Consider the following 21,385-nt stretch of genomic DNA (forward strand, 5'->3'; position numbering starts at 1 on the left):
TAAACTCATCGAAAATATGTACTTAAGTAAAAGTGGAAGTAGGAGAAAAAAATAATACTTCAGTAGAGTACAGATACTGCCTTTTAGTACTTAAGTACAGTAGTGAAGTAGTTCTACTTTGTTACTATACATCTCTGTATATAATTATAAAACGGTTAGTTCCAATCCTTGATTCTGATTGGTCAATAGGTGTGCTTTATTCACGATAAAACACTGCTATGACCACTTCACCCAATGGTTTTATTTAATATCACTGCACCCTTAGCAACACCCTTAGCAACACATAAACATATAATGAGACAAAGTCTGAGAACAGTTTGTTGTTTTTATTTGAGCTTTCATGTTGTTGTTCGCAGTCAGGGACTATTTTTTCTAGCGGAAAGAATGCTTTTATTGATTTAACTTCATGAAAGTTGCACTAATATTTTTTTTTACTTTAATATTGTGTGGTAACCGCTTTATAAAAGCAATAAGGTACTCGAGGCAAGTGCTGTATCGTGAATAAGTAACGGCTGAAGGGGTTGCAGGCACTCCGCTTCGCGTCGTGCCTAACAACGCCCTTCAGCCGTTACTTATTCACGATACAGCACAGCCTCTCGTACCTTATTGCTTACATATAAATGTATCTCTCTTAAGGGTTTTCTTCTTCTAGGAGTTTTCCCATAGGGTTTTTCTCCTAGGGTTTTTTTCATCCCATGGAGAGTCAGCCAACATTGGCTTAACTTAGCACTTTCTGTATATGTTACATTATTTCTACACTCGCTTGTACGGTTTATTCTTAGCTGGTGTATTCTGCTTCTTTTTTTGTATTCTTTTCTGTGTTTTCCCTACATCTATTCATGTAAAGCTGCTTTGAAAGAATTAACAATTGTGAAAAGCGCTATATAAATAAATTTGAATTGAATTGAATTAATTTTTCAGCGAATTTCTTGAAGGCCACCATCATATATCTCTGTGAAAACATAAAAACAAAAAAGAGAAAAACAAAAGAGATCCATGGCCAAAAAACAACTTTGTTTAAACAATTTTGATAGGAAATATCTTGTTTTGACTCCCTATTTCTGGAAAACAACATGTTTTAATTCTCATAGAAACCTTGAGAGTTTGATCCATAAATTGATTTAACTCAAACGTTGACATACGGGCAAGACAATGTATGGGTAAGATAATCCAATGCACCCCGGACCTACCTACCTATCCATCGATCTAACTAATGCCATCTAGTCTTCAGAGTGTACCAATTGGGAGATTGCTCTCCCACCCGAGTTAGCTCCAAACACAACAAGCTAAAATAATAAAGAGCATACCAACCACACAAACAGTGCTAAGCACAGTCATGCTGGTAGCTCTTTCTAACCGGAGAATGCGTTGGACACCCATGTTTGCATCCTAAAGTATTTCACTTGTTTGGTTAAGGTATGGGAGTGTAAGCTGCTAATTTGCAGTGGCTAATATGTGTCCATCTAGGCTTACCTAGCATCTTTACTGTTGAATTTTATTGCTGAACGGGTACCTAGTAGGACTGCATAAGGAACGTCCCATCTTGATTTTTTTCCCTGAATGTTGTAATATACTTAATTATAAATGATATAGCGTGACCATACAATGAACATACAGTGATTATATTTTATTATATATGAAGAGGTTCCAAAACGCGATAAACACCATTAAAAAAATAGTTACTGCCCAAATCAGAATCAACCAACAAACAAAAACAAAATAATACTTTGATGGCATTGATAAAACTGTGGTGGTTTTCTGTGACGGGAAAGAAACGTAAGCCATCAACATCTAATAATTTACGCAAGAGGCACGCGGGAGCCGGTTGCTTGTTCTCCTGACAGCATCAAGCTTCTGTCATACTAACACATTCTCCAGGGGATCTTATAAAAAACTTTCCATAATTTTACTCAAAGCCAACGAAAATCAAGCAGGTCCAAACATTTTACAGCTGATCGCTGTGAAAAATGTTAAGCGACGTCCCAAGTATAACCGCAGCAATGACAGTGTTCTTAATATGACAAAGAAAGTGTTTTGGTTAATGCCATTAATGTTTTTTTTTTATCGATGTATACCACTAGTCAACTAAATAAATATAACATGGCAAAGATTAATGCACATTTATATATTGATTTAATAGATTTATAGCATTTAGAAAAAACTTTTCATAAATTTGTTGCATTTTGTGGAAAAATAGTTTTTATAATAAATCTTTGAAAATCAAGTTATGAATTTGAATTTTTTTAGGTTTTTAACCTAAAGATGCTATGTGAACGTTTGTAACAGAAAATAGTGGTTTTCATCTTGCCACTTTCTTGCTATAGAAAACATGTTTTTACCGAAATTAGTCTAAATGGATTTATTGCGTTTTGGAACCAAACTCTTCATATGAACATATAATACAATTTGTTTTACTCATTTTTAAAAACTTTGTATTTGAGATTCTCTGCTTTTTTGACAATGCCTTTTGCATTGTCATAGTTAAGTTTTACAGCATTCTTTATTGCATCTGAAACGGAATCAACGTCTTTAGCTGCTTTATATCCAGTGACTCCTCCTCCAATTGCTCCCACAACAGCTGCAGCTCCCAGAATGGTACCTACAGCGACTCCTGGACCTGCTGCTCCAATACCTGCTGCTACACCTGCTTTTGCCGCTGCTACACCTGCTGCCTTTGCCGCTGCTCCACCTGCTGCCTTTGCCGCTGCTACACCTGCTGCCTTTGCCGCTGCTCCACCTGCTGCCTTTGCCGCTGCTCCACCTGCTGCCTTTGCCGCTGCTACACCTGCTGCCTTTGCCGCTGCTCCACCTGCTGCCTTTGCCGCTTCTACACCTGCTGCCTTTGCCATTACTGTTCCTGCTGCTACACCTGTGGCTCCAGCAACTGCTTCTTTATTCTTGCCTGTTTTAAGTAAAGCCACAACGGATGCTATTGGAACACCAATGCCAAAGAATGCACCAATCAGTGTCCCTGTTGTCACTCCTGCAAGTTTAATCAAGAATTTATTTGTAACAATCTTTTTTGCTTCTTCTCGTTTTTCTTCTGGAGACATGTTTTCCTCTTTTATGTTCTTTATCTCCTCTTGAATTTCTTCCTCTACTGTTTTTAATAGGTCATTGTTGTAGCAGGTGCTCTCATTGTCTTTTAACTTCTGCTCTACGGTTAACAGAAGATTTTCCACCTGGACCTTATTGCTCTTGTATCCCATGTAGCGTTTGTTCCAGTATTTACTGTCAATGACGTGACAGCGACCTCCACATTTATCAACAAGTTCCTGTAATTTTGAACTCCGTTTCACAAATTCCTCTATAGTTTGACCCTCAAGTTGTTCACCATGAGTGAATAAAACCACTGAATGTTTAAATGTATCCTCGCCAAAAAATTCTAACATTTTATCCACAATCTCCATTTCATGCTCTGTGTACCTTCCAACCTTTAAAACAATGGTAAAGACATCAGGACCTGGAGCACATTCAATTACAGATGTAATAATCATCCTTTTGATATCCTCCTCATTAGTACTTGTGTCCATAAATCCAGGTGTGTCAATAACAGTGATCTTTTTCCCATTAACATTACGGTCTCCACTTGTACATTTATTTGTCACAGATGCAGATGAAGCGTCACTCATGAATAGTTTCTGTTTAAGAATGGTATTCCCAGCGCTGCTTTTCCCATCTCCTGTTTTCCCAAGAAGTACAATCCTGATGTTTGGTCGAGAGTCTGCGGCTATTTGAAAAATATTGTTATTAAACGAAATATCTTTAAAAATAAAAGATAGTTTAAAGTTTTGCCTTAAATGCATAACAACAGTAATGTGATTTTGTACAAAATCTCTGACCATATACAGTTAAAGGGTCAAAGTTTTTGGAAAAGATGAGAAATTAAAAAAATAAGGTTTGATTTTAATTTAGTACTCCCTGAACAAGTTATTACACAAGAGAAACTGTTTACAGAAAGTCCATAACACAGATTAATAAAAGAATTTATAAAAATAACCCAATTCAACAATTTTCATACACTATTTTTACGCGAATTCAAGAAAACCTAAAACCACTCGTACGCAATAATCACGTACGCTATAATCAAATTCTAGGCTATAATTATGTGTATAATAATGTTAAAATTTACATAATTATATTTTATATTATAATATTATCTGTATTATATATTATTATACATGATCTATATTATTAGTATATACATTATATTATACATTATTGTAGACTACTTCTTTTTTGTACACATATAAAAGAGGATGCACATAATGACAAATCTTCACGCTTTCCTTTCCCACTTTTTAAATCTCTATATGAAAGCGTCTGCTTAATGCATAATGTAAATGCCCGTTTAAGAACAATGAAGAGACTCAACTACAATAGATACAAACATTCAGGTCAGGTAGTCAATACCAAACATTTTAAAGTCAGGTGTGTATGTAAGCATTTGGACAGGGTGACCATTGTAAATTGTCCTTATTTTATGTCAGCATTATTTTAAGAAGTCATGAAAATTCAGTTGTGTGTGCTTGTAAACCACTGAAAATGATAATTGGTGTAAATTGACATTATTTTATTTAAATATCCTCATTTATATTAAGTAATGTGTTTTAGAAGCTATCAAAATATATATATTTCCCACAAGACAAAATAATAACAATTTACAACAAATATAATTTTAGTGGTTTACACACACACACACACACACACACACACACACACACACACACACACACACACACACACACACACACACACACACACACACACACACCTCTGACTTTTCATGAATCGTGCTGCCTTCTTGAGCATCACAGAATATTTGTAAGAACTTTCTGTAAACATTTCTCATGTCAATAACCTAATAATAATTAAAGGGCAAACCTTAATTTCCCAAATTGTCATCATTTTCCAAATTCGGACACAAATGTAACTTGTGACCTCAACTGTATTTAAGAAAATTAAAACTTTAAAATGAAAAATTTTCTCTAGAAGCTTTTCATATACTCAAAAACTGCAACATAACTATAGCCACAATAAACACTGATTTTCTGTTGTATTATTATTTTTTAAATATGCTTATTTCTTACCTCCCATTATTCTTGTTTTATCTTGTAGTAGTCCACTGTACAATATCAATTAATCATCTTCCAAGGACAGATGTTTCACTACACAACTCACACCCTTAAAATGAGTCAGTTTACACTATATGAATTACAAGAATTACTGGAAATACAAGTTTTCTGTACCTATTTCTGCATCTACTTCAGATCATTCACACCCTCATGTTCCTTGACAGTTTAGTTTTAGTCAATACAAGAAAACATTCCAGTTTTTTTACTGTAAAGGGAAAGTGGATTACATGTGTTGGATCAGGTCTCCACACCACAGACAAAAAAAACGATCCAGCCCCAGACGCCAGATCATGTCAGAAAATATAAGTTCACTTGTTTAACAGGCATCTGTCAGTTAAAAGCTTGATCAATCGTTGCTAGAGGAAAGCATATACAGGACATGAGACAAAGGTTTAGATCAGGGGTGTCCAATACGTAGATCAGGCAATGCTGGTAGATCGCACATAAGTTAACTGTATATGATGCTCCATGGGCATCGGGAAACAGACGGCGAAATAGGCATTATAAGAGGGGCCAATCACACCAAAAGCGTTTATGGAAGTTGCAGGCACCTTCTTTGAATTATATTCTATGGACAGGGAGCGTTTGCGCGCTGTTTAAGCTATGTTTATGCGCACTGAGCGCCTTGCGGTTTTTGCCGCACGTCGTATTTGGTGCGCTTCGGCCTTTCCCAGGCGCCGTGGGAATCCTGACAGTTTCCCTCTAAACAGTGCGGGTTCGTGTACGGTGTTGTATCAGGTCGAAATTCGGCACGCGAGCATTTGGGGGTCCCGCCAGACGAACCCCCGAATCGCGGACTTCTGAGACGTTCAGAAAAAAAGTTGGCGAAACAAAGCTCAAACAGCATTGAAGAGTGATTTTGAAAGCATTCAGACAACTACGTCTTAAAATGGAGCCAGACGCTTGCCTCACGGATATGTCGTTCAGGGGGCCTCGGATAGCCGCCGTGAGCGATTTCGGACCCGCGGCTCGTTCCCGAGGAAATCCAACTTCTCCATTAATCCAATACGTGAGGATAACGGGTTCGTGTACGGCGCTTCGAAAGTCGCGGAAGTCTCGCCGCCATGGCGTTGGCGTGTTCTTAGGCCCACGCGGAGACACCGCGCGAGGCGTGCGGATTCAACACCGTTCGGGGCCGCGGGGGTGCGCGTACGCAGACCCGTTACGGAACAACGCATTGGTTTAATGTAAAAGCATAAAAAAGTTTTGAAGGGGCGGTAGAGAGCTTTCAAATGCCACCAACCCCAAGTCTCTAGGACATTTCTAGGCCGAGATTTCTAGCTCGATTTCTCTGCCGGTGAATATAGTAGTGACTTGTATGTGGGTTCGTTGGAAAGGCCCGGAAGAGTACTTTACGAAGAGTCCAGAATCGAGGGCACTCTCGGGGGCGGAGCTACGGGTGTTTGAATATGGGTAAAAAACGTCTTGGACTTAGGTGTTTTTTCGTGTTTGAAAATTGGTGAAAAATGCTTGTATTCAGAGCTCTGTTTCTCGGCCGGGAAAGGTCGGAGTGACATGTGTGTGGGTTCGTTGGAAAGGCCTGGAACAGGGCGTCGCTCTCTCGGGGGTGGAGCTACGGGCATTTTAAAATGTGTTTTAAGAAATGGTTTCTCCGGAAGGGGAGGAGTCATAGAGACATGGGGGTGGGGCATTTTGAAGGGGGTGGCAAGACCTGTCAAATGACACCACCCCCAAGTCTTTATGACATTTTTTGCAGAGATGTTTTTTTTGGGGGGGAAATGTTCAAAAAAGGCCCTTTTAGACTTTTGCCTCAATATCTTTTGTGTGTGAAAATGGCTCATATTCGAGGCTCATTTACACGGCCAAGGAAGGTCGAGACTTGTTCCAGACCTTTCCAACGAGCCCAAGGTCGAGGGAGTGGCTCTCTCTGGGGCGGAGCTACGGGCATTTGAATAGAGACAGAGCGCCGTTATGCAAATTTGAAAACCACGCCCACCGGGGGGGAAATCAATCCAACCGTCTCCATTGACTTTGTGTTGCGAGAGGCCGCCTCCTTGTCATTTCTGGCTTATAACAAAAAACTGAATAATGCCTAAAAGCTGCTGTGTGACAATATGTACAGCTAACAAGCCAAAGAACCCAGAAATAAGTTTTTATAAGCTGTCGAGCCGTAAAACCCAGCCTTTAAGGAGAATAAAGTGGATCGCCGACTGCGTTTCCCCCTGGTGGGCGCAGTTCTACTGATGGAAGTGCTGTGGGGGGTTGCCTGTGTCCATTTTTGTGTCTTTAGGCGCTCGTTTTTTGGGGTCGACAGCTTATAAAAACGTATTTACAGATTAAACTTAAAAACAGAATAATACCTAAAAGCTGTGACAAGGTGTACATCTAACACGCCAAAAAAATAAATAAATAATTTTTTGTGAGCTGTCGACTTCAAAAAACGAGCGTTTAGACACAGAAATGGAAACAGGCAACTTTTCATAGTACTCCTATTAGTAAAACTGCGTCCAATAGGGGGAAACGTAATCGGCGATCCACTTTATTCTCCTTAAAGACTGGGTTTTACGGCTCGACAGCTTATAAAAACTTATTTCTGGGTTCTTTGGCTTGTTAGCTGTACATATTGTCCCAAAGCAGCTTTTAGGCATTATTCAGTTTTTTGTTATAAGCCAGAAATGACAAGGAGGCGGCCTTTTGCAATACAAAGTCAATGGAGACTGTTGGATTGCTTTCCCCCCCGGTGGGCGTGGTTTTCAGGTTGTGACGCGCTGCGCTCTGTCTCTATATAAAAGCTAATTTTTCTTATCTCTGGAAGAGGAGGTCCTAGAGACTCGAGGGTGGGGGCGTTTTGAAGGTGGTCGAGGGACCTTTCCAACGACACTGCCCACAAGTCTCTATGACATTCCTACGTCGAGATATTGTCTCTCCTTTTTGAAAATTTACAAAAAATACTTATTTTCAGAACTCTGTTTCTCAGCCTAGGAAGGGTGGAGAGATGTGTGCTTTCCAGGGCTTTCCAACGAGTCCAAGCTCGCGGTCGTAGCACATTTGTTGGCGGAGCTACGGGCATTGAAATTTGTGAAAAAGCATGTATTTAGAGCTCGTTTTCTCGGCCGGTGAAGGTCGTAGAGACTTGCATGTGGGTTCGTTGGAAAGGTATGTTCGAGACCTCTCCAACGAGTCCAAGTCCAAGGTCGTAGCCTTTTCGGTTGCAGAGCTACAGGCATTTGAATATTGGTGAAAAAGTCTTGTATTCAGAGCTCTGTATCTCGGCCCGGAAAGTCGGAGAGACTTGTATGTGGGTTCCTTGGAAAGGCCTGGAACAGTACTTTACACCGATTCCAGAGTCGAGGGCGTGGCTCTCTAGAAGGCGGATCTATGGGCATTTAAATTGGGCGAAAAATGTTTAAATTCAGTGCCTGACTTTAAAACATCACCGGATTTACTTCAAACTGCTCACGCGTAAAGAGGGGGTCGGGCCATGCGTGGGAACGCATGTCTCGGGACGGTGACATGTCGGGGGGCTGAGTTAATGCTAAAGGAAAAATTGTACACGAACCCATTATTTGTCCAAAGGCAAACGTTTTGCAGGCACGTGTCAGTCCTCTTTCTCGGCACAGGAACGAGCTAGGCTGCCGGGACCAACGCTCCCGTCTTAATCTGGACCCCCTCTACGCGCGGCTTGAATTTGGTAACGATCGGGCGAGGTTGAAAATTTGGTAAAAAAAACACGACTGGGACCGCTGTCGTGTTTGATGAATTTTCGACCTCGCCCGATCTCCACCAAATTCGAGCCACGCGTAGAGGGGGTCGAGGCATGCGCGGGAATGCGTGTCTCTGGGCGGTGACATGTCGTGGGGCTGAGATAATGCTGTATACTTGCCCATTAATCCCATTCAAAAATAAAACGCGGGCTAATGGACATGTTGCACGTGCGCAAAGGTGACTTGGTCGCGTTCCTAGCATCGACCGTGATGCGGTAATGCAGTCTAAACCGCTGAGGCTCTAAAGGTAAAAACGTACACGAACCCATTATTTGTCCAATGGCAAACGTTTTGCATGCATGTGTCAGTCCTCTATCTCGACACAGGAACGAGCTAGGCTGCCAGGACTAACGCTCCTGTCTTAATCTGGACCCCCTCTACGCGTGGCTCGAATTTGGTAACGATCGGGCGAGGTCGAAAATTTGGTCATAAAAACACGACAGGGGGTACCCTTTAAATTGCGCAAATTAAAAATACGGCCAGTGGTAAAGGTGTATTTCACAAAACTCCAATGCAAACTGTTTTTTCGCATTATCAGGGCACTTGATGCAAATAAGTCCAAGCGTGCCGCACAAGCCCTGAAAAGTAAAGCCAAAATGTCTTGATCGCCCCCCAGTGACTGGTCCTAGTATAGGTCATAAACCCCGCCTCCCCCATGTTATTCAATGGGACTTGAGACCAACTAAACAATTTAATTACACTTTAATTATCTTTTTTCCGAAGCTGGTTTCTGTCATTCACGCTGATGTAAATGTAAGTGTTTGTTTTTTAAAATAAGTTTGTTTTTAGTTAGTTATTTAATACTATAAAAATGGTTGTGTAACGTCATGATTGACAGCTGTGATATGCACATTCTGCAAGGGTGGGGCCTTGATTTCGCGGCTTTACTTCCTGCTAGGTACTGCGCAGGACTGGTCCTGAAATCACTACTGCACAAACTCAAGACCCAAGAGGTCAGCGCCATATATGGACACTGGCGGCTTCACTTTTCACCAATGGAAGAGAGCGAACGGACGTCGTCCAACTGTGGGTTCACACCAGCCGCGTATGAGGCGTCTACTGCGTCTATTTGACACTTCAACATTTTGAGTTTACCCGCTTCATTTGTGCGTGAAAGCCGTGCTTGAAATTCTAGTCATCGAGACATTCACGCGGAAATTTGCGTCGTGGAAAGGGCTTCTGCGACTCTGCTCGCTTCCTGTAGTCACAACTAGAGCAGGCTCCTGATTGATTAATGCGGCGTGTTTTTCCGCCAAAGTTCACATTTTTCAACTCGCGGGTTCTTTTGGCAACGCTCAATTCGCGAATAAAGCGGAATCGCATCTACCGCGCTAAACGCCTCATTTGCGCCGCGAGACCTTCAGACGCACGTCAACCCGTCTTCACATTGACTTAACATTGAAATCACTCGCGCTTGACGCCTCTACCTCTGCTGGTGTGCAGTGTTAATTTCGTTAACGAAGACGATGACGAAAAATATTGGTCAACAAACCTTTTTCCACGGACGAAAACTAAATAAAAACTAAATAAAAGTCAGATATGATGACGTAGACTGTAACGAAATATAACTGACACTTTAGTCAACGAATAAAAATAAGACGAAAATGTTAGGGAGGGACGAATGGACAAGAGATCCAATCAGAGCTACTCATTTTGTGGGACAAGTTGGGAAGAAATCCAATCGGAGCGAATCTTTGAGGGTAGGTTGATCTACGCAGGCAGCAGTCGGCAGAGCCATTTTAAAAACCCGCGGCAAAGTTCGTTTTCACAACAGGTTGTTTACATTATATTTAGTTGTAGCTACAGTCTTAGTTACCCAGCTTTGGCTGATTTTAGTTGACTTCGCTTGTTGGCAACACGCTAACGTTTTGCGGTGCACCCGGTCCGAAGACATGTCTCATTAACAACAAAAATGTCAGAGCTACCGTCTAATCTGGTCACACTTCAAATATGACAAGACAACAGCTTGTAAAGACGATTTAAGAATAAAATAATAATACATGTTTTCTATAACAACCATTAAATCTGTGTCTGTATTGCATATTCAAACCTTAATACCATTCCATAACAGACTAAAAACATAAGACTAGACTAAGACTAAAACTCTAGTGGGACCCTTCTTGTGGGAGGGGCAACTGCTGTGCGAGTGTCTGTATGCAAGATGACTGATGTTGATTGTGCATTTATCAAGAGAGTTACCAGTTTGTATTGGGTAACCTTACTATAGGGGGAAAATAAACGGCGCGGTCGATAAACGTCACGTGACTCAAAAGTGAAATGTGTATTACAACTTACCAGGTTGCCAAAAGTCCTTACTGACACTCTTCCAAGCGAGGTCCTTTTTATTCCTGTCTCCTCTGTAGAAATAACAACTTGTGTCATATAGCTCCGAGTGACTGCTTGAGTGAGTGACTCCGGGCGGGGCTGCCACCGCAGCAGCAGGCAGGCTCCTGATTGGTTAACGCGGCGCGAAATTCCGCCAAAGTTCAAATTTTTCAACTCGGGGGTCAGCCGCAAATTCGAGTGAACCGCAAAATGCACAAAAGCACCATTCGCGCGTACCGCGCACAACGCTCAATTCGCGCCTTTGAGGCGGAAACGCGTCTTCCGCACCGCGCTGAACGCTTCTTCCGCGCCCCGGGACCTCCTGACGTGCTTCAACGCGTCTTCACATGGACTTAACATTGAAATCACTCGCGCTTCACGCCTCTACCGCGGTTGGTGTAAACGCACCATAAGACTAAATCAGAATTTGCTGCCAAAATTAACACTGCTGGTGTGAAAGCAGAATGAGAGGCTTTCCTAGCCAATAATGTTTGGATATCACTCCTATATCTCCTTTGATTTAAAATAATGTACTAATACCAGGCTTGTGCACAATTCAGAATTTCAGAATTGGCCTCCATTCAATTCATGAATTGGAATTTGAATTGAATTGACTCCGCCCAACAGGAAGTTGAATTGGAATTGGAATTGGAATGACAGGAAGTGGAATTAAATTCATGGCAATTCAAAGAAATTCCACAGTCACACAACAGAAAGGAATCTCACATACATTCAGTGTTAGGAAAGTTACTTTGAAAAACTGTTTGGCAACCATTTTAAATACTTGATTAAAGTAAAGCATTCTGGGAAATTAAGTCATGTTCCATAAAATTTCAATTACAAAAAAATCAAACTCAATTATTTGTTATGTGACTAGAGTTTTTAACATTAATTGCTGGGGGAAAACATTTCCTGTAATGTAATCTGTAAAACTAGTTTAAAGGTCCGTGTACTTTTGCGTCCATTCATTTTTCCTTTATAAACCATGATATGAAAAATAAAATATAAACGGTTGTTGTATTTTTAAAATGCAATATTAAATTTCAAAATTTAAATTCAAACTGTATTTAGAACATCCTACCCCAAAAAAACAAATATTGATGTAGGCTATTTTCAGATTTTTGTTTATGTTTTTTGCACCTTTATTATACATTTAAAACTAAAATTAAAAAACGCGATTATTAGCTATTTCACATTCAGACTTATTTGGCAGTGATCGCGGTGCTTTGCTTCATGCATGTAAACATCATCATTCTACGCATTTTGTACATTTCTTCAAGTTTTGTCAAATTATGTTAACACAGCAAGCCAAAACCGAGACTAGTCCGGCTATGTGCAATAGGAACACACTTCTACCCTAAATAACCTTGAATTTGGTTACATGCCCCTTGCCAAAATAACTTGGAGAAAAACTGTATTCCATCATGTAAGCAACAGTTAGGTGTTTGCTTTAATTTCTTTTACATGTTGTAAACATACGCATCGTCTATTCTTGGGCTATTAGACTATTAGACTTTCACAGACAACCTAAATTTTGTCTTGTTTCAGCCAAAATTGCTTGCTGGGAAGCCGGTGAATGCGGAAGACAGATACACATTTTATAATTAACGGCTATTTAAATGAACATGCAGTGTTGCAGTCAGAAACAATTGACTAGTTTTAGATTCAGCCTGTGCGAATCTGTCATCGCAACAAGTTATGGTTCATACACAGGTATTTAAACGCAAATAAACATTCATTCACAACGAGAAATGTTCAAAGTGAACGGGAAGGACTGTGCGAAAATAGAGAGATTATGCAGTATAAAAAAGACCGACGTCCGTCTGAAACAGTAAAAAAAGTAGTTTGTTATTTATTTATTATATATATATGATATAATTTTCACAAATCAGCCTCTATCTAAAACAATCAAATTGGCATGAACACCGACTGCTTGTTGATTGAAAATAGCCGTTAATGGTAAAACCCCTCAGTTGAAACTGAAAAACTAAGCGGAGGAAGAAGATCCCCAGTTTAAGATTAATGTAAAATAATTGTGTTGTTTTACACTTGTATTGAAATTGTTCTTTTTTTCATTAAAACCTTTAAAACCCGTTTTCATTTAGTCATGGAAGTAAAATCTTCTTCTTCCTTTATTTCTTAACGCCATTCCAGCATCTACGGCTATATTCATGGCGAGAACCAGGTAATCCATACACAAGTTAGAGGAGGGACAATTTGGTATCTCCAATTTGCCTAACTTGCATGTTTTTGGCATGTGGGAGGAAACCGGAGTACCTGGAGTAAACCCACGCTGACACAGGGAGAACATGCAGAAACTCCACACAGAAGTAAATGGAAGTAAAAAAGCAGGCTTTTAATAAATGGCTATCCAATATATCATCAAAAAATAATTTACAAGTAGCCCTATGTAAGAAAAGGTTTGTACTGTAAAAATACTTTATTTGTTACGTTACAAACAGGAGATAAAGAATTTACAAACAGCAAAGTCTCCGCAAGGTTCAGCACTTGGACAGCGTCAGTTTTTTAAGCATTACTTAAAAATGTTTCTCATCTCACCATATCCACAGGTACAGAGTCATCATATACAATAAATCCGTGAGGTAGCATTTAAAAACATTTAAAAACAGATGCATTTGTTTAAAGCAAAGCATTTATTTGCAGGCTGCAGGTGAAGCAGCTCTTTGTGCCTTCTAACGTCTCATAATTAGTCCTCATTTATGTCCAAGAGACTCAATAATAATCTTTCACATTCAATCCTTAAATCTTTCATATTTAAAAGCGTTTTCGTGCTGCTGCGCATTCATGTATCCTATGTGTTAAGCAAACCCGCGTTGTCGTCCGTTTCGGCGCATATTACTATAATGCGCTCTTTAAATAACAAAAAACATATTGCGCCATTGACTTTAGACTTTAGACCAGGTTTTTGTTGCGCTGCATTGCGCCGGGTGTAAGATAGAGCCCATTATCACAAATCAACATTTATAGTTTCAAACATTGTAGGGTTGGATGTTCAGTCTTGCCAGTTATAATCTACGCGTTTTAATATAGTCTAAATGAGTAAGAAAGGCTGTGATGTTCACGTGCATAAAGTCGCGCTCTGCGAATTCACAGCCAGAAGAAGCCTTAATGTGAAACAGCAAAACTGTGTAAGTAAAGTAAATAAATTACAATTATTTGCTTTTCAATTGTAAAATACTATTAAATAATTAGAATAACTTTGTATTTTGAATATCTTTTCACCAGTTTAAAAACAAAAAAAGAGAAAATCACATTTTTCGTTTTTATATTTGTTGGTTAAAAAAGAAAAATAAATGGACGCAAAAGTACACGGACCTTTAAACTTATATAATTTCTAGAATATGCAATGCAATCATATCTGACATATACTGAAAGCTTCATTTTTAACATTTCATTTACTGTATAATATGTATATGAATTTCTTTGAATTTCTATTGAATTGCAATTCTGCTTCCTTTAATTCAAATTCGAATTGTAATTCTAGATCCTGTTTTTGACATCAATTCAAATTCAATTCAAATTCAAGAATTGAATTGGAATTTAGGAGTCATTCTCAATTCAATTCTGAATTGTGCACAAGCCTGACTAATACCTCCAAGAAACACCTATACGTTGCCGCTCCTACGGTTAAAAATAATGCCTAGTGTGGGGGATGTGATGTCAGTCAACGTGATATTTGAAATGACTTCTCGCTTGAGGAAAAACTAAGTTTCAGTCGCATATCATCGATTAATGAAAACACTGTCATTTTTGCAATAGTATTTTGTCGACATTTCGAAAATAACGCTAAGTTTTGCGCAAATCTGCAATGGAAATGCAGCTAGTGATACTCATACCATCATTGATGACTCAGTTCAACATTTTGGGCCGTACGTAACACTTAACTCATTCCCCGCCATTGACGAGTTATCTCCTCAATCTGCAATACCGCTATTATCCACCAGGCGGCGCTATTCCGCAACTTATAAAAACCGGAGGTATTGCCCTAGGGCAAACATGTCTGTGTATGTTTTAAAGGGGTCATATGATGAGGGTGTTGGCATTGCCACTTTGTAGGTGTGAGCAAAAACAGGTCATTGAAATTTGGCTTTCATTATGATGTCATAAGGATATCTTATTAGAATAATACCGCCTCCTTAATCTGAACTCTGAAAGAGAGAGAAAAGAAGGACTTGACAGCACAATTGAGTTTGAATTACAACAAACCACCATCATTGTGATCAGTGTTTGCACTTTATCCGCTCATTTGCATTTTAAAAAACACACCCAAAACGACACATTTTTGGACTTGACAGCACAATAGAGTTTCAATTACAATAAACCACCATCATTGTGATCAGTGTTTGCACTTCATCCGCTCATTTGCATTTTAAAAAACACACCCAAAACGACAAATTTTTGCTCAAACCTACAAAGTGGCAATGCTAACATTTTCATCATATGACCCCTTTACAGATCGCTCTGCATCTGATCTCTATCAAAAGTCCTTCACAAAAATGGAATTATCTTAGCTTTTTGCTAAAAATTTGGTGTTTTTGATGAAACCTACACATATTTGAGAGGTGATAAAAACAGAACACATGAAGGTAGGATGAAACGGATTGTTTTGTTTGAAAGCAGAGGGTCTGTTCTTTTATTTCGTATATTGTATGTTTATATATTTAAAAGTAGCATTTTCTGGAAGGCATTAAACTTTTGTGAAAATCATGAAAAATGCTGGCGGTGAAAGAGTTAAAGGGGCCATGTCACAAGACAAAGAAATATGCCAATAGTAATTTAGCCTACAAGTGCCTACAATTTCCCAGAGCCATGAATTTGAATTTTGACCATTCACTTTTTTGTGTCAAACCATTTTTGAGACACATAATGATGATGTTTTAATGTCCAACAGGAACGAGCACTGTACCGTAGCTGACATATTTGTGAAGAAAAGACCATACCTTAAAATCTAGGCTACTTATATCCGCAAGTTCGACAAGAATGTGGCTTTTCTGGAAGAGCACTTTCGGGAAAAACCCAGCGTTTGCCAAAGTCGTCCGTAAATTAGAGGTAACAAAACCACTCCAACCTGTTTTTTTTCGGTTTAGTTCCTAATGCTAACCTAGTTACATCTCAATCATTGTTCAGATGCAGAGGTGGGTAGTAACGAATTACATTTACTTCGTTACATGTACTTGAGTACATTTTTTGGGTAACTAGTACTTTTAGAGTAAATTTAAGGAAATACTTTTTACTCTTACTCAAGTACATTTCTAGTGAAAAAACTGTACTTTTACTTCGCTACATCCTGCTGCGTTACTGTGCTACTGTCAAATAATAATAATTAATGAATATATTTTTAAAAAAGTTTATAGTTTGAAAGTTTCGCAAGACAGGCTGCGTCATGCTTTAGCGCGCGCGACCTCGCGGTCACACCTTTTAGCGCGTGTGCGTTGTGCGAGATATCGGAGGCAGATCATGCATGGCGGCTTCAAGTTCGGTCTATGTTTTCACTCCAAGAGGTCAAAAAGAATAGTTTCATAATGTGATGCATGCTTTGTTCAATAAACGAGCTGACATCTCAGCGTATAGGAATTCAAGATCCAACCTGAAGGGGTAAGTCACAGTAATGTCTATTTGAACACTGGTCATTTCACACACTGAGTTTTTTTGCCATATGCACTCTTGTGCAAGCGATGACCAAACAAGTGTAAGTTAAACCATACAAACAGCATGTTCACATCTGCACATTTCCGTATCATTTCCCCACAACTAAACAAACTGAACAGCATAATGTAAGGACGTCTTGCATTTATACACAAATCCGGACACCTCACTAATGTGTAGAAAATACAATCAAATAAAAACGGGATTGTATTTTATTTAAATCCTTCCTAAAGAATGAATGAATAAAAATAAAAGAGTACAGTTTGATTTTAAAGAAACATGTATTATATAAATGTAGAGATGATTTGCACAAACAGGTAAGTTCCATATGGAATTCTAAAATGATCATTGTTATTAAGCTCCTGTTCATGTTCAGTACTTGCACTTTAATGGCAATGAAAATAACCTATTCATATAAAAACATGATAACAGACACACATGTTCTTTTTTGTTTAATGTTTGCATGTTTAAAGGCAGATACTGACAAGTTTGTGTTGTGAACATGAAAATAAATACAGAGTTAACCGTCAGAAAAACATCTGTGTGTGTGTGTGTGTGTGAGATTTTTTCTCAAATGACACGTTATGTGATGTTTATGTACCCATTGCAGGACTGAGATAGGCTGCTTTACTTGTATATAAGCAGAACAATGAGACTTTAAGGAGAGGTTTGTGAAAACCCTACAAGTAGTCTGAAATTCAGTGCTTTTGCGCTTACTTCACTATCAGATCGGAAGTAACGAGTAACTAACTACTTGAGTAGTTTTTTCATCTAATACTTTTTTACTCTTACTCAAGTAAATAATTAGATTGATACTTTTACTTTTACTTGAGTACATTTTTGTATAAGTACTTGTACTTTTACTTGAGTACAGATTTTGGGTACTCTACCCACCTCTGTTCAGATGTGAATAGTTTGTCGATTTTCCTTTTACGTTCTTGAAGTACTGACAAAAATTCTCCTCGGGCATCTCTTTGACTTTCTAATACAGAGTGACCCATGCTGTGCTAATCTGGCAGTGAAACATTACATGCTTAAACCCATTCAGAGAATTCCACAGTATCGACTTCTTCTGACCGGAGAGCATTTTTACACCTAAAATAGATCTTAACATTTTTAAAAAGGGTGGTGCCCAGGGCGTTGCTATTTAGTAAGGTGTTCTGGTTGTCTGGGGGATTTTATTTCAGTTTTATTCTTTGCAAAATTAAAATAGTCTGATTTACTGCACACTTCTCAAAAAAATGATATAGTTATCTACATACATACGTTAAAAAAGATTTGCAAAAGCACACTTATTGTTCTTCTTAAGTTTTATTACGTGTGCTTGCAAAAGCACACTTATTGTTCTTCTTAAGTTTTATTATTCTTCTTCTTATTATTAAGTGTGCTTGCAAAAGCACACTTATTTTTCTTCTTAAGTTTTATTATTAGGGGTCAAGCACCGAAAGTGCTGAGACACCTATTGCAATTGTTAGTATTATTAGGGGTCCAGCACCGAAGGTGCTGTGACACCTATTGGAATTGTTAGTATTATTATTATTAGGGGTCAAGCACCGAAGGTGCTGAGACACCTATTGCAATTGTTAGTATTATTAGGGGTCAAGCACCGAAGGTGCTGAGACACCTATTGTTATTGTCAGTATTATTATTATTATTATTATATTTCCCCAATGGGAGTCTATGGCAGCCCTATGAACCGTACATAGGAAAATGATGAAATTTGTTTCAAATTTTTGAGAAATACGGACCATGCCTGTCATGCTGTCCCTTTGTCATATTAAAAAGAATCTGACAAAATTTGCCCATGTTGTTCATTATTGTACAAAATGTTCTTCACAAATTCAATGCCATTTAAGTTATCTGATTGCCCTACACTTTGTATTTCTGTTTATTTTTGCTTTGTTGTTTTATTTCTGCACTTTCAGTGATTGGCATGTCAATGTTTGCAGCTTTGAAGCCTCTTTTCCACATCCTTTCAACCCATGATTACTCAGTAGTGCATGTTGCAAGTGCAATGCTTTGGGAACCTGAGGTCATGGGTTGGAATCCCATGTGCAGTGGTATTTTGTTTTGTGATTCTCATACTATACATTGTATTTCAGTTATTTGTGCTCTCTGTTGTCATTTCTACACTTTTGGTAATTGCTGGATATCAATGTTTATAGCTGTAAAGCTGTATTCTATAGCTTGGACACACCAACTCTGTAGTTTAATCGTTTACTCAGTGGCGCATGCGGTAAGTGCCGTGTTTTGGGAACCTGAGTTCATGGGTTCAAATCCCATGTGCAGTGGTATTTTGTCTTAACTTTTTTCTCACTTAAGTTTTGTGACTTTCATACTATACATTGTATTTCAGTTATTTGTGCTCTCTGTTGTCATTTCTGCACTTTTGGTAATTGCTGGATATCAATGTTTACAGCTCTAAATCTCAATTCTATAGCTTGGACACACCAACTCAGTGTTTTAATCGTTTACTTAGTGGTGCATGCGGTTAGTGCCGTGCTTTGGGAACTTGAGTTCATGGGTTCGAATCCCATGTGCAGTGGTTTTTATTCTTAACTTTTTTTCTCACTTAAGTTTTGTGATTTTCATACTATACATTGTATTTCAGTTATTTGTGCTCTCTGTTGTCAGGTTCTGCTTGTATAATGTTTGGAGCAATCCGCACAGAAATGACTGAACAGATTTTTGATATTATGTTATCTTTCTTAGAAATACCACTCCAAAGTTGACCGTGCCTGTGACGTTGTCTATTTGTCATAGTAAATTAATGTGACTGTATATTACATTGTATAGCATTACTATACATAATGATCTGCTTGTCTTCAGTTTCACTTGAACTCATGTACATTGTATTTCTGTTACTTCTACTTCTGCTGTGTCAATTCTGCATCTTTGGTGATTGACATATGTCAATCCTTGCAGATATCTAATCTTTTTCTGTTGCCCCATGAACTGTGTCAACTAAGTGGCGCATCCAGTTAATCACATGCATTGAGATTCTGAGTTCTTGGGTTTGAATCCCACCTGAGTCATGTATTAGTTTTTCTATTAATGTTTTGTTCTTCCTCATCAATTCTTATCAGCCTGTCTGTAGTTTACATATGTTGTATTTTCCATGTTTGCTGTTGTTGCTCTGCATTTTGGTGGTTCTGCTCTATGATTCCTGAGCCTTGTGTGTTTGATGTGCTTTATGGTGCTCTCTGTGCTTTGTGAGCTTGCTGTGCTTTGTGTGCTTGCTGTGCTTTGTGAGTTTGCTGTGTTTGTGTGCTTTGTGTGCTTGCTGTGCTTTGTGAGCTTGCTGTGCTTTGTCAGCTTGCTGTTCTTTGTGTGCTTGCTGTGCTTTGTGAGCTTGCTGTGCTTTGTGTGCTTGCTGTGCTTTGTGTGCTTGCTGTGCTTTGTCAGCTTGCTGTTCTTTGTGTGCTTGCTGTGCTTTGTGTACTTGCTGTGCTTTGTGAGCTTGCTGTGCTTTGTGAGCTTGCTGTGCTTTGAGTGCTTACTGTGCTTTGTGAGCTTAATGTGCTTTGTGTGCTTGCTGTGCTTTGTGAGCTTGCTGTGCTTTCTGAGCTTGCAGTGCTTTGTGTGCTTGCTATGCTTGGTGAGCTTGCTGTGCTTTCTGAGCTTGCAGTGCTTTGTGTGCTTGCTGTGCTTGGTGAGCTTGCTGTGCATTTTGAGCTTGCTGTGCTTTGTCAGCTTGCTGTGCTTGGTGTGCTTGCTATGCTTGGTGTGCTTGCTGTGCTTGGTGAGCTTGCTGTGGTTTGTGAGCTTGTTGTGCTTTTTGAGCTTGCTGTGCTTTGTGTGTTTGATGTGCTTTGTGTGCTTGATGTGCTTTGTGTGCTTGCTGTGTTTTGTGAGCTTACTGTGCTTTGTGTGCTTGCTATGCTTTGTGAGCTTGCTGTGCTTTGTGAGCTTGCTGTGTTCTGTGAGCTTGCTGTGCTTTGTGTGCTGGCTGTGCTTTGTGTGCTTGGTGAGCTTGCTGTGCTTTGTGTACTTGCTGTGCTTTGTGAGCTTGCTGTGATTTGTGAGCTTGCTGTGTTTTGTGTGCTTGCTGTGCTTGCTTTGGGTGCTCATTATTGCGCTGAAGGTGCTTGGCCCCGAGTTGCTGCTTGCAGCTATATTTAGGGGTCAAGAACCGAAGGTGCTGAGACACCTATTGTAATTGTTAGTATTATTAGGGGCCAAGCACCTATGGTGCTGTGGCACCTATTGTTTCTGTTAGTATTTTTCTTCTTAATCTTCTTCCCCAATGGGAGTCTATGGCAGCCATATGAACCGTATGTAGGAAAATGATGAAATTTGGCACAGTTTTAGTGGTGGTCATAAATAGTCATTTGGCCAAAAATGGGGTCTCTAGCAGTAACTCTATAGCGCCACCATCATCTCAAAAATTCAATGTTCAAATGGTTATAACTCGGGATCCATTAGATCTATGAGAATTCTACTTAGTACACATGATTGCTTTCATCCCGCTTATTGCATTTGATACTTTACAGTAAGACTCCTCCCATTACAGTATCATTTTGAAATGTACAG

The 21,385-nt window shown here is 39.2% G+C and overlaps 1 protein-coding gene across 1 annotated transcript; it reads right to left on the reverse strand.

The window, feature by feature from the left end:
- Positions 1-2,276: 2,276 nt before the first annotated feature.
- LOC141352975 (GTPase IMAP family member 7-like) lies at positions 2,277-9,129 on the reverse strand. Its single transcript, XM_073859243.1, has 3 exons — positions 9,116-9,129; positions 6,688-6,708; positions 2,277-3,705 (listed from the first exon to the last, which is right to left on the reverse strand). The coding sequence occupies exons 1-3, from the start codon at positions 9,127-9,129 to the stop codon at positions 2,412-2,414; spliced, it is 1,329 nt and encodes a 442-aa protein (XP_073715344.1). The 3' UTR covers positions 2,277-2,411.
- Between the last annotated feature and the right edge of the window lie 12,256 nt (positions 9,130-21,385).

This window comes from Misgurnus anguillicaudatus, chromosome 21 (assembly GCF_027580225.2).
Source record: "Misgurnus anguillicaudatus chromosome 21, ASM2758022v2, whole genome shotgun sequence".
Lineage (NCBI taxonomy): Eukaryota > Metazoa > Chordata > Actinopteri > Cypriniformes > Cobitidae > Misgurnus > Misgurnus anguillicaudatus.

What these genes read in the sequence shown, in the direction of transcription:
- LOC141352975 (XM_073859243.1), bottom strand. An exon ending in TCCACCCCCGAGAGAGCGAC is followed by an intron (nt 3,706 to 6,687) that starts GCCCTGTTCCAG and finishes ACCAAACATCAG; the next exon opens with GATTGTACTTCTTGGGAAAA.